General features: G+C 34.8%; 1 protein-coding gene across 1 annotated transcript; it reads left to right on the plus strand.

The window, feature by feature from the left end:
- Nucleotides 1-9,236: 9,236 nt before the first annotated feature.
- LOC128701230 (cuticle protein 7-like) lies at nucleotides 9,237-12,400 on the plus strand. The gene is made up of 3 exons (XM_053794812.2): nucleotides 9,237-9,334; nucleotides 9,446-9,580; nucleotides 10,530-12,400. The coding sequence occupies exons 1-3, from the start codon at nucleotides 9,323-9,325 to the stop codon at nucleotides 10,815-10,817; spliced, it is 435 nt and encodes a 144-aa protein (XP_053650787.2). The 5' UTR covers nucleotides 9,237-9,322; the 3' UTR covers nucleotides 10,818-12,400.
- Nucleotides 12,401-13,223: the final 823 nt, after the last annotated feature.

Consider the following 13,223-nt stretch of genomic DNA (forward strand, 5'->3'; position numbering starts at 1 on the left):
CAATAGTGTTATTAAAGCATCCATAATAAGAATCTTAGCCCTTTCTTTGTTTCTGTATATGCTTGTGTCTTTAAAATTCGAAAAACACTCATCCCTAGAGAAATGTCCTAATGGCTATAGTTATAACTATAATTTTAAAAGGGTGGACTGGTAAGCCAACGGAAGGCTTTGGTCAGGTGACCAAAACCTCTAGCTGCAAGTCATCATATGACCCAGATTTGCGTCAGGAAACACGTCCTGGCAAACCTTACCTAACATAGCCCACCTCTACGTGATGAACTCTGCTTATTTTGGATGGCAATGAATGTTACAAGAACAGAAAGCTGCTCTGAACATGATTCATAATAGTTTAGTGCTCACTGGGAAGTATATCAACAATAATTGCCTAAGTACATTGTCAAATGCCCTAATATTCAGAACTCACGTGACCTGACCTGACCCTGGCTGGCTTCCCACCTCCCATTGCCTTGACCTGACTTCTGGCTTTCTCCCTCTGCTTATTCGTGATTTAATAATGGCTAAGGGCGCACCGAAACGCCATCAAGTTTTGAACTGACGAATATAGATGTAATTTGTTTTACCTCCATTAGGACTTAACAGTCTCTCTCTCTCTCTCTCTCTCTCTCTCTCTCTGGCTCTCTGGCTCTGGCTCTCTGGCTCTGGCTCTCTGGCTCTGGCGCTCTGGCTCTGGCGCTCTGGCTCTGGCGCTCTGGCTCTGGCGCTCTGGCTCTGGCGCTCTGGCTCTGGCGCTCTGGCTCTGGCGCTCTGGCTCTGGCTCTCTGGCTCTGGCGCTCTGGCTCTGGCTCTCTGGCTCTGGCTCTCTGGCTCCGGCTCTCTGGCTCCGGCTCTCTGGCTCCGGCTCTCTGGCTCCGGCTCTCTGGCTCCGGCTCTCTGGCTCCGGCTCTCTGGCTCCGGCTCTCTGGCTCCGGCTCTCTGGCTCCGGCTCTCTGGCTCCGGCTCTCTGGCTCCGGCTCTCTGTCTCCGGCTCTCTGTCTCCGGCTCTCTGGCTCCGGCTCTCTGTCTCACACGATACTTTTACATGTCTGTTATCAAAACAAATTCTACCTCAACTCTAAATCACTTTCAATAACAATAATAAATCCTTGTTCGATCATCTCTAACAATTAAGTTGATAACATTTTAAATTTCATTGTGATTTTTTTTGTTTTAAAATTCGTATAACAGATGACTTGCGTTCTCTCTTTACTGTTTGTTTACATACAAACAATCGTTTCTTAAACAATGTTCTGCTTGTTAATTGTTTACCAGTATACAAAACGCAAAACAATTCGCCTCAACAAACAATTATGGCAGGATTTGAAACTCAAAAAGTTTTGGTAAAATAAACTGAAGATTTTTGTTAGTCATTTGAATTTTTTTTGTAGCCAAAATATCGTTCTTATTCCACCTGCTGATTATTTTCCTCCAAATAACTGTACGATGCTCTGTCCTGATTTTAAAAATGGTCAGGCCAGGTTAATGAAGTCAAGTGAAATGTTATTACAACTCTCAGCTGCGACCCCTAATTGTGATATATAAACCAGTGCTCGATTTTAAAGTATTATTCTGTTCTGTCGAAAAATTGTAAACCTCACGAAATCGCAATAACAATTACAAAGAAACCAGGGTACGGGTGGGGTTAGAAATCATGGCAAGTGGAGTTTTACGAGTCACCTGCCTTGAGTTCTAACCTCACCTGTACCCTGGTTCACATATTTACTCAACTTTTTTCAGTTACGTGCTGGAAATCTCTTAAGAGATAACAACTACTAAAACAAATATTTCATATTAAGTATATACATATTTTTTTTTTAAAGTTGACCTAGAAATACACGTAAACAAACACAAGGACATATTAATTAGAAAACGTTTCGCTCCCGAAACCCTGATCACTTCTAACATACAAAAGTTAAAAGGAAAGTATATATAGACGGAAAGTGAGGTGAGACACTTGGTGACCCGAAGAATCACACTTATGCAACAGATGGGAATCTTTATTAAGGAAATGTTTCCTTAATAAAGATTACCATATGTTGCATAAGTGTCTCAAAACTTCAACTTTTCGGTTTTGAAAACCATTTTTCACACAGACCTGAAGAATGACATACTGGGATGAGATCATATAGACAATGTGATCATGTGACTCATGCGTTGTTAGATGTGGTTTTCTTATGTCCTAGTGTTGGTTTACGTATCTTCCTAAACCAGTTAGTGGGTATCTATTACCAAGGTTTATACCATAAAGTTAAACTAGACATTCTGTTTTTTGGTCTAATACTGCATTTTCATTTTACATAAAGCAAAATTAGGTTTGTCGAATTTAAACCCTATCGACTACACAATCGCCTTAATGGCGACTGTGTAGTCGCTAATGCGTGTCCCATTAAGGGCACCTTTGTTGCTAAAACGGAGATAAAGATAAATTCTCAGTGTACACAGTCTTGTATACAGTTGTGTGTATACACCTCTATATATTCCTCGTGAATATTCGCTAACAGAAATACACCACTCGGTGAATATTCATTGACAAATATGCATACTTTGGTGTATATCCATGACGTGCCATTTGTCATTGACCTAGACATTTATATAGCGACCTACTATGGATATTTATATAGTGACCTACTATGGATATTTATATAGTGACCTATGGTAATTTATATAGTGACCTATGGTAATTTATATAGTGACCTATGGTAATTTATATAGTGACCTATGGTAATTTATATAGTGACCTATGGGTATTTATAAAATGACCTATGGATATTTATATAGTGACCTATGGATATTTATATAGTGACCTATGGATATTTATATAGTGATCTATGGATATTTATATAGTGATGTACAATGGATATTTATATAGTGACATATTATGGATAATTATATAGTAACCTACGGATATTTATATAGTGACCTATGGATATATAATGACCTATGGATATTTATATAGTGACCTACTATGTATATATATATAGTGACCTATGGATATTTATAAAGTGACCTATGGATATTTATAGTGATCTATGGATATTTATATAGTGACCTATGGATATTTATATAGTGACCTATTATGGATATTTATATAGTAATCTACTATGGATATTTATATAGTGACTTACTATGGATATTTATATAGTGACCTACTATGGATATTTATATAGTGACCTACTATGGATATTTATATCGTGACCAACTATGGATATTTATATCGTGACCAACTATGGATATTTATATAGTGACCTATGGATATTTATATAGTAACCTATGAATATTTATATAGTAGCCTACTATGGATATTTATATAGTAACCTACTATGGACATGTATATAGTGGCCTATAGATGTTTATAGAGTAACCTATGGATATTTATATAGTGACCTATGGGTATTTATATAGTGACCTATGTATATACATAGTGACCTACAATGGATATTTATATAGTGACCTATGTATATATATATAGTGACCTACTATGGATATTTATATAGTGACCTACTATGGATATCTGTATAGTGACCTGCTGTGGATATTTATACAGTGACAGGTATAATTGGTTAGTGGGGTTTAAAGCCCATCAGATTACATTAGGGTCATTAAGGTAAACTTCTCACCACTAGACAAAAATACTTGTGAAACCAGTCATCCTAATACTAGGAACTACTGTAACAGTAATTATAATTAAACAACCATTGTTATTTGCATCACTAGTATGAAAAGCACTATTATAAACAGTAGTAATATTAGTGATAGTAGATCTTGCAATTGTAATAGTAATGGAAATAAGTCACTCTGTCTGACTTTTTTGGGTTATCCCAGGTTCTCTACACATATGCTGCTATGTATGATAATTCTATGTAACTGTATTTGTGTATACCTGAATAAACTAACTTACTAAGAGAACATGTAATGATAGTAGAACTATTTCTAGTTTTACTAGTGAAATTTTACTACATCTACAGTGGTAATTTTAATGTTAATAGTAACAGCAGCCTTAGCTGGGTTAGTTATGATGGTTGTAGTCATAGTGGTTGTAGTAGTAGTAGCAATGCTAGTAATTGTGGTAGTAATAAGAGTACCAATAATAATGGTAGTAAAACAATGGTACTGATAATGGTGGTAGTTCTAGTACTACTACCACCACTAGTAATGGTGGTAGCATTAGTAATTGTGGTAAGACTAGCAATGGTAGTGGTAATAGTACTAGATATGGTGGTAGCAGTAATAATAGTACTAGATATGGTGGTAGCAGTAATAATAGTACTAGTAATAGTGGTAGTAATAGCAGAATTTTTAATGGCAGTAAAAATAGTACTTGTAATGCCAATATATTCATAATGGTAGTGGTAGTAGTAGTAGTAGTAACAGTACTAGTAATGGTGATAATAGTATTAGTAACGGTGGTAGTAATAACAGTAATGTGGTAGTAGTATTCATACTAGTAACGGTTGTAATGGTAATATACAACTATTAATAGAGGTAATAGTAATGTGGTGGTAGTAATAGAAGCATAGAAATAGGAGTAGCAGTAAGAGTCGTAGCAGTGGTAATAATAATAATACTAATATTAGCAGTAATGGTAGCAGCAGGAGTAATAGTAAGATTACCAGCAGTAATAGTAGTAATAGTAATAATAGTAATAGCAGTAGAAGTAATAGTAATAGCAGTAGCAGTAATAGTAATAGCATTAGTAATAGTAATAGCAGTAGTAGTAATAGTAATAGCAATAGTAATAACAGTAATAATAGTAATAGAAATAGTAGTAATAGTAATAGCAGTAATAATAGTAATAGAAATAGTAATAGCAGTAGTAATAGTAATAGCAGTAATAATATCAATAGAAATAGTAGTAATAGTAATAGCAGTAATAATAGTAATAGAAATAGTAGTAATAGTAATAGCAGTAGTAATAGTAATAGCAGTAATAATAGTAATAGAAATAGTAGTAATAGTAATAGCAGTAGTAATAGTAATAGCAGTAATATCAATAGAAATAGTAGTAATAGTAATAGCAGTAATAATAGTAATAGAAATAGTAGTAATAGTAATAGCAGTAATAATAGTAATAGAAATAGTAGTAATAGTAATAGCAGTAATAATAGTAATAGAAATAGTAGTAATAGTAATAGCAGTAATAATAGTAATAGAAATAGTAGTAATAGTAATAGCAGTAGTAATAGTAATAGCAGTAATAATATCAATAGAAATAGTAGTAATAGTAATAGCAGTAATAATAGTAATAGAAATAGTAGTAATAGTAATAGCAGTAATAATAGTAATAGAAATAGTAGTAATAGTAATAGCAGTAATAATAGTAATAGAAATAGTAGTAATAGAAATAGTAGTAATAGTAATAGCAGTAATAATAGTAATAGAAATAGTAGTAATAGTAATAGCAGTAATAATAGTAATAGAAATAGTAGTAATAGTAGTAGCAGTAATAATAGTAATAGAAATAGTAGTAATAGAAATAGTAGTAATAGTAATAGCAGTAATAATAGTAATAGAAATAGTAGTAATAGTAATAGCAGTAATAGTAGTAATAGAAATAGTAGTAATAGTAATAGCAGTAACTGTAGTCTATGCAGACATACCATATACTTAAAAATAATAACTGATGCACTTTTAAAGGTCAGGTCTGAGCAGATTTATAATGGCATTAATATATTTAAAAATACAGTACGAGCATATTAGTTCATGTAAAATATATACATTAAAATGTATGTAACCTTAACATCTACTTAGAATTTATATATTACATACAGTAAGTGCAACAGTTTCTTTTAAAAGTACAAGTAATATCAAGACAAGAACAGTTTCTACTCTGTAATAATAATACTTACTATTAAATGAAAGTTTTTAATATAGACGAGATATGTATTAAGTGTAAAGTAGTAGTAGTAGTAGTAGCATTAGTGGTAGTAGTAATATTGTAGCAATAGCAGCAGTAATATTATATTACCAGCAGCAGTAATATTATATTACCAGCAGCAGTAATATTATATTACCAGCAGCAGTAATATTATATTACCAGCAGCAGTAATATTATATTACCAGCAGCAGTAATATTATATTACCAGCAGCAGTAATATTATATTACCAGCAGCAGTAATATTATATTACCAGCAGCAGTAATATTATATTACCAGCAGCAGTAATATTATATTACCAGCAGCAGTAATATTATATTACCAGCAGCAGTAATATTATATTACCAGCAGCAGTAATATTATATTACCGGCAGCAGTAATATTATATTACCAACAGCAGTAATATTATATTACCAGCAGCAGTAATATTATATTACCAGCAGCAGTAATATTATATTACCAGCAGCAGTAATATTATATTACCAGCAGCAGTAATATTATATTACCGGCAGCAGTAATATTATATTACCAGCAGCAGTAATATTATATTACCAGCAGCAGTAATATTATATTACCAGCAGCAGTAATATTATATTACCAGCAGCAGTAATATTATATTACCGGCAGCAGTAATATTATATTACCAGCAGCAGTAATATTATATTACCAGCAGCAGTAATATTATATTACCAGCAGCAGTAATATTATATTACCAGCAGCAGTATTATTATATTACCAGCAGCAGTAATATTATATTACCGGCAGCAGTAATATTATATTACCAGCAGCAGTAATATTATATTACCAGCAGCAGTAATATTATATTACCAGCAGCAGTAATGTTATATTACCAGCATCAGTAATGTTATATTACCAGCAGCAGTAATATTATATTACCAGCAGCAGTAATATTATATTACCAGCATCAGTAATATTATATTACCAGCATCAGTAATATTATATTACCAGCAGCAGTAATGTTATATTACCAGCAGCAGTAATATTATATTACCAGCAGCAGTAATATTATATTACCAGCATCAGTAATATTATATTACCAGCATCAGTAATATTATATTACCAGCAGCAGTAATGTTATATTACCAGCAGCAGTAATATTATATTACCAGCAGCAGTAAAATTATATTACCAGCAGCAGTAATATTATATTACCAGCATCAGTAATATTATATTACCAGCATCAGTAATATTATATTACCAGCAGCAATAATGTTATATTACCAGCAGCAGTAATATTATATTACCAGCAGCAGTAATATTATATTACCAGCAGCAGTAAAATTATATTACCAGCAGCAGTAATATTATATTACCAGCATCAGTAATATTATATTACCAGCATCAGTAATATTATATTACCAGCAGCAGTAATGTTATATTACCAGCAGCAGTAATGTTATATTACCAGCAGCAGTAATATTATATTACCAGCAGCAGTAAAATTATATTACCAGCAGCAGTAATATTATATTACCAGCATCAGTATTATTATATTATCAGCATCAGTAATATTATATTACCAGCATCAGTAATATTATATTACCAGCAGCAGTAATATTATATTACCAGCATCAGTAATATTATATTACCAGCAGCAGTAATGTTATATTACCAGCAGCAGTAATATTATATTACCAGCAGCAGTAATATTATATTACCAGCAGCAGTAATATTATATTACCAGCATCAGTAATATTATATTACCAGCATCAGTAATATTATATTACCAGCATCAGTAATATTATATTACCAGCAGCAGTAATATTATATTACCAGCAGCAGTAATATTATATTACCAGCATCAGTAATATTATATTACCAGCATCAGTAATATTATATTACCAGCAGCAGTAATGTTATATTACCAGCAGCAGTAATGTTATATTACCAGCAGCAGTAATATTATATTACCAGCATCAGTAATGTTATATTAACAGCATCATTAATATTATATTACCAGCAGCAGTAATATTATATTACCAGCAGCAGTATTATTATATTACCAGCAGCAGTAATATTATATTACCAGCATCAGTATTATTATATTACCAGCAGCAGTAATATTATATTACCAGCAGCAGTATTATTATATTACCAGCAGCAGTAATATTATATTACCAGCAGCAGTAATATTATATTACCAGCAGCAGTAAAATTATATTACCAGCAGCAGTAATATTATATTACCAGCATCAGTATTATTATATTATCAGCATCAGTAATATTATATTACCAGCATCAGTAATATTATATTACCAGCAGCAGTAATATTATATTACCAGCAGCAGTAATATTATATTACCAGCAGCAGTAATATTATATTACCAGCAGCAGTAATGTTATATTACCAGCAGCAGTAATATTATATTACCAGCAGCAGTAATGTTATATTACCAGCATCAGTATTATTATATTAACAGCATCAGTAATATTATATTACCAGCAGCAGTAATATTATATTACCAGCATCAGTAATATTATATTACCAGCAGCAGTAATATTATATTACCAACATCAGTAATATTATATTACCAGCAGCAGTAATATTATATTACCAGCAGCAGTAATATATTACCAGCAGCAGTAATATTATATTACCAGCAGCAGTAATATTATATTACCAGCAGCAGTAATATATTACCAGCAGCAGTAATGTTATATTACCAGCAGCAGTAATATATTACCAGCAGCAGTAATGTTATATTACCAGCAGCAGTAATATATTACCAGCAGCAGTAATATTATATTACCAGCAGCAGTAATATATTACCAGCAGCATAGTAATTGCAACAATGGAAGTAATGAAAATAGTTATGTTAAGAACAGCATAGTTAATACTAGTAATAGGGAGAGCAGTAGAGTTAGTAGAAATATTACTATGATTGCACATATACTTTTTCCATATTGAGCTATTTTTCATTTCTTTTATAATATATAGAAAACAGATATGCCAAGGGATACGGTGGTTGGTAGAAGCCAGTACTGTCGTACAACGAAACTAAATTCCCACTTGGGTTGTTACGTCGGGGTTAATGGTTGGTTGGTAAGGTTTTGTCAGGAAACAGGACAAATGTTTGCTGACGCGGGTCTCAGTCATATGATGACCCGTCGCTGGAGTTTTTGGTCATCTGACCGAGGCCTTCCGCTGGCTTACCGGTCCACCCTTTTTAAAAATTATGGTTAGAATTATAATCATTAAGTTTATTCGGGGTAATGACGAGGCTTTATGGTGTAGTCTCCTGTATGGTATTGGTCCAGTTCTGGCGGCTGTGATCCGCTGAGTGTCAAGGTCGCCCCTGCTTTCCCTTGCTAAACCGATGATGTCACCGCAATCAGAGTGGGTGGAGTCTCTGGTATAAACAGTGTATATATATATATAAAGCCAGCGCCCACATTGCCAAAACATCAGCTACCTTCTCTCAGTACCGAACATGGCTTCCAAGGTAGTCTATGATGTGGTCAACTTTATTTTGTGGCTTCGCAACAAATACGTTCACAGTGAATTTTTCGGTAACAAGGAGCAGGTTTCATAGCAAATTTCCGTTGGTTTACAGGTTATCGTGATGATCGCCCTGGTGGCTGCTGCCTCAGCTGAGCTCCTTCCCCGCTACCAGCCATCAGTCCCCTCCTACGGCCCTCTAGGTCCTTACAATCATCCACGTCCATCCTACCACTCCAGTGAACCTACGGTAAGTTCCTTTGCTCAGTTGAAAGAGAGCAAAGCTGTACACTCTTCTTCGTATGCTCATTATTCAAATTGCGCTTAGGGAGGTTGTGTTACGTTTACTAAACACTAAAAACACACACACACAAATAACCCCCACATAGAAGAGAGGAGCTTACGACGACGTTTCGGTCCGACTTTGTAAATGGTCCAAGTCGGACCGAAATGTCGTCGTAAGCTCCTCTCTTCTATGTGCGGGTTATTTGTGTGTCGTTCCAGTCACGGTATTGTGCCATTTCTGTTATTTACTAAAAACACAAAAGAATAAAATAAGTACTAGCTTATTGCTATCTTTAAGAATTCTCAGCTCTGAGCAGTTTGCTAGTTTCAATACTAATTCATTGTTTTCGTGAATAAGTTACTGATATATTGAACACTGAATAACAATATAATCAAAAGAGTAAGTCTATTGGTTGCTCGGTACTTTTGGGCAGTCAGGCGGATCAAAATACAACACCAGTGTAAAGTGAACCAGTGTAAGGCAACAAATTACAAGAAAGTTTATCAAAGACGGCACATAAAAGTAACTAATATTTTTTATGATGAGTACTTTACCTGTTATTGTAAACATAAAAGAAATCTCTTTTGGATGAAAGATATTTAAGGGAAATGAGGACAAAGAGTGAGAAGGAAAGGGGAAAATGATAAAGCAAAGGAGAAATAAAAGTTAAAATGTTTAAAGGAAGGAAAAGCAAAAATAAGTTAGAGTATCTACTTCATGTTCCCGGAAACATACGACAGAAAAGCCACTGAAGTTTCGCTTTAATCCGTTTTAAAGTCCTTATCATTCGTCACTGTTTCTGTTTTATGTTATTTGCAATCTGTAGATTGTATAGTCGAGACCACTGAGTTCAAAAGCTTGTTAGAGGTAGGAATTTTACTTTCTCTTAATCTCTTATCTTATTTTTAACCAGATAAATCCAGAGTACAACTTCAGCTACGGCGTGAAGGACGACTACTCTGGCAGCAATTTCGGCCACGAAGAAACTCGTAATGGCTACGACACTCAGGGATCCTATTACGTCCATCTTCCTGACGGTCGACTGCAGAGGGTTTCCTACACTGTGAGTGGTGACTCCGGCTTCGTGGCTCAAGTTGAATACGTGGGAGAGGCCCAATACCCAGCCCACCAGCCAAGCTACCAACATGCCCCAAGTTACAGGCCAACACCCACCTACCAGCCCACCCCTGTCTATGGTTAACGTAATCATAAACTAATTCATGTATTTTTAAAGGAATTAGTGGCACACATCAAGACTAACAAATGAATTAGTTGAATAAAGGTTGTATGCAAAAAATATCTTCCCAATAAAAATTTAATAGTCACTTTTTCACTTTGTTAAATTTAGCTTCGATGTTCCTGTGCTAGCAGACAATACCGTCTCTAATAGCGAACCCCATTGTTTACTTCGTGCCTCTCTACTAGACTGCCAACCGCTACAACATTCGCCTCTGTACTAGCTTACACCACTGTGTACAGTAACACACGCCAGCGTTTGCTTCCTGCCGCAGCTCCGTCATGGAGCCAACTGCACTACTGAACTGGTCATCAGATCACAAAGGCTGTATCCAGCACTTTTCCTGAAGAGCAGAATAGCTACAACTTCTGTAAAGACAGTCATGCCTCGTTAAACAAGGCAGGATAAGAAACAAAAATATAAAATATTTATCTTCGTTCTGTTGACACATTAAACAAAGCTCAGATTGATAATGGTTGCAAATCTTTTTATCTTTTTACCAGGATATTGCTAATCTATAGAACTGTGAGTGAATAATATTAATTATTCACTGCTCCATAGATCGGTAATATAATATTCTGGTAAAAAGATAGAAAGATTTACAACCATTATCACTGTCAGAATTTTGTTTAACGGGTCTAAGAAACTTTGGTAAATATTTTATATTTTTATGTCTTATGCTGCCCTATATTAAATACCAAATAACGTCTTAAGATATTGGTCGATTTTTTAGTGTCCCGTACAACTGTCAAGGCTGCATACACCGGGAGCTGTGTGTATATTGTCTCGTGCACCTGTCAAGGCTACTTACACCGGGAGCTGTGTGTATATTACTGTCCCGTTCACATCAAGGCTACATACACCGGGAGCTGTGTGTATATTATGTCCCGTACACCTGTCACTGCTACATACACCGGGAGCTGTGTGTATATTGTCTCGTACACCTGTCAAGGCTACTTACACCGGGAGCTGTGTGTATATTATGTCCCGTACACCTGTCATGGCTACATACACCGGGAGCTGTGTGTATATTGTCTCGTACACCTGTCATGGCTACATACACCGGGAGCTGTGTGTATATTGTCTCGTTCACATGTCAAGGCTACTTACACCGGGAGCTGTGTGTATATTACTGTCCCGCACACATCAAGGCTACATAAACCGGGAGCTGTGTGTATATTATGTCCCGTACACCTGTCAAGGCTGCATATGCCGGGAAGCGTATATCTTTTAGTGTCAGTATATATTGCCAGTTTATTTTAATCACTATACGTATTAGGGATTAGTGGATTACAGATTAATATAAACAAAACTTAGCGCTAAACCACCGGGGACATACGGCGCTGATGTGGATTACAGATTACACGTAGCCTTAATAACCCCAGCGTTTATTTATCCTTGACTTTCTGAACTAATGAAGTTTTTTCCCCCAGGCTTCTTATATGAAAAGATAGGGGCAAGAACTGTGATCGTTCATTAACACAATCATATTCTTTTCACCCAGTAGCTTACGTTCAGGAATAAATGTTAGCGTCATTAAGGCTGCAATCATCGTTAGCTACATCAAGAATGTTTTACTTTCTGCAGTAGGAATTGAAGTAAATTTACAACGAATATTAGTAGAAAAAATTGCTTTTGCAAGTAAACTGGCATTTTAATAAAGAATTCCATGGCAAAAAAATAGGGAGAAAATAAAATGGCGATTTTCCATTTCAAGAAAGAATCAAGGGAAAATCGCCAGATTCTTTTCTCCTTATTTATTGTCATGGAATTCTTTATTAAAACGCCAGTTTAATTGCAAAAGCAAATTTTTCCACTAATATTCGTTGTAAATTTGCTTCAGTCCATACTGCAGAAAGTAAAGCATTCATGATGTAGCTTACGATGACTGCAGCCTTAATGACCATCGTTTAGAACCTGAAATGTAACAAATTCATAACTATAGGTAGACAAAACCACAAGACGGCGAACTTGATATGTAAACTTGTCATTTCTGTCTTTCCTGAATCATTATCAAGATAAAGGAAAGTAAAGACTCGAGTCTTTTCAGAAGGCAGCCTCTGACGACAGGCTGGAAGAGGGTGAGCCAAAATGCCCAACTTCATTTTCGATTTGTGGCTTTATAGGTGACACCGTAAGTTGTAACTCAGGCCATTGTTTTTATGACTTGCTTTACTGTTTCTCTCGTGATCTTTAGATCTGTAGGTTATGTTTTTACTCTTATACAACAATATACACAGTTTTTCATTACATAATACAATAATTAGAGTACGAGGATGTTAGAAGCACATGTAACACATGTAAGCCACATCAGTATCATTATACTTGATAAATTTGACACGTGTGCAACACTTGGGCATGTTTAATGAG

The sequence above is a fragment of the Cherax quadricarinatus genome, chromosome 72 (assembly GCF_038502225.1).
Source record: "Cherax quadricarinatus isolate ZL_2023a chromosome 72, ASM3850222v1, whole genome shotgun sequence".
NCBI lineage: Eukaryota > Metazoa > Arthropoda > Malacostraca > Decapoda > Parastacidae > Cherax > Cherax quadricarinatus.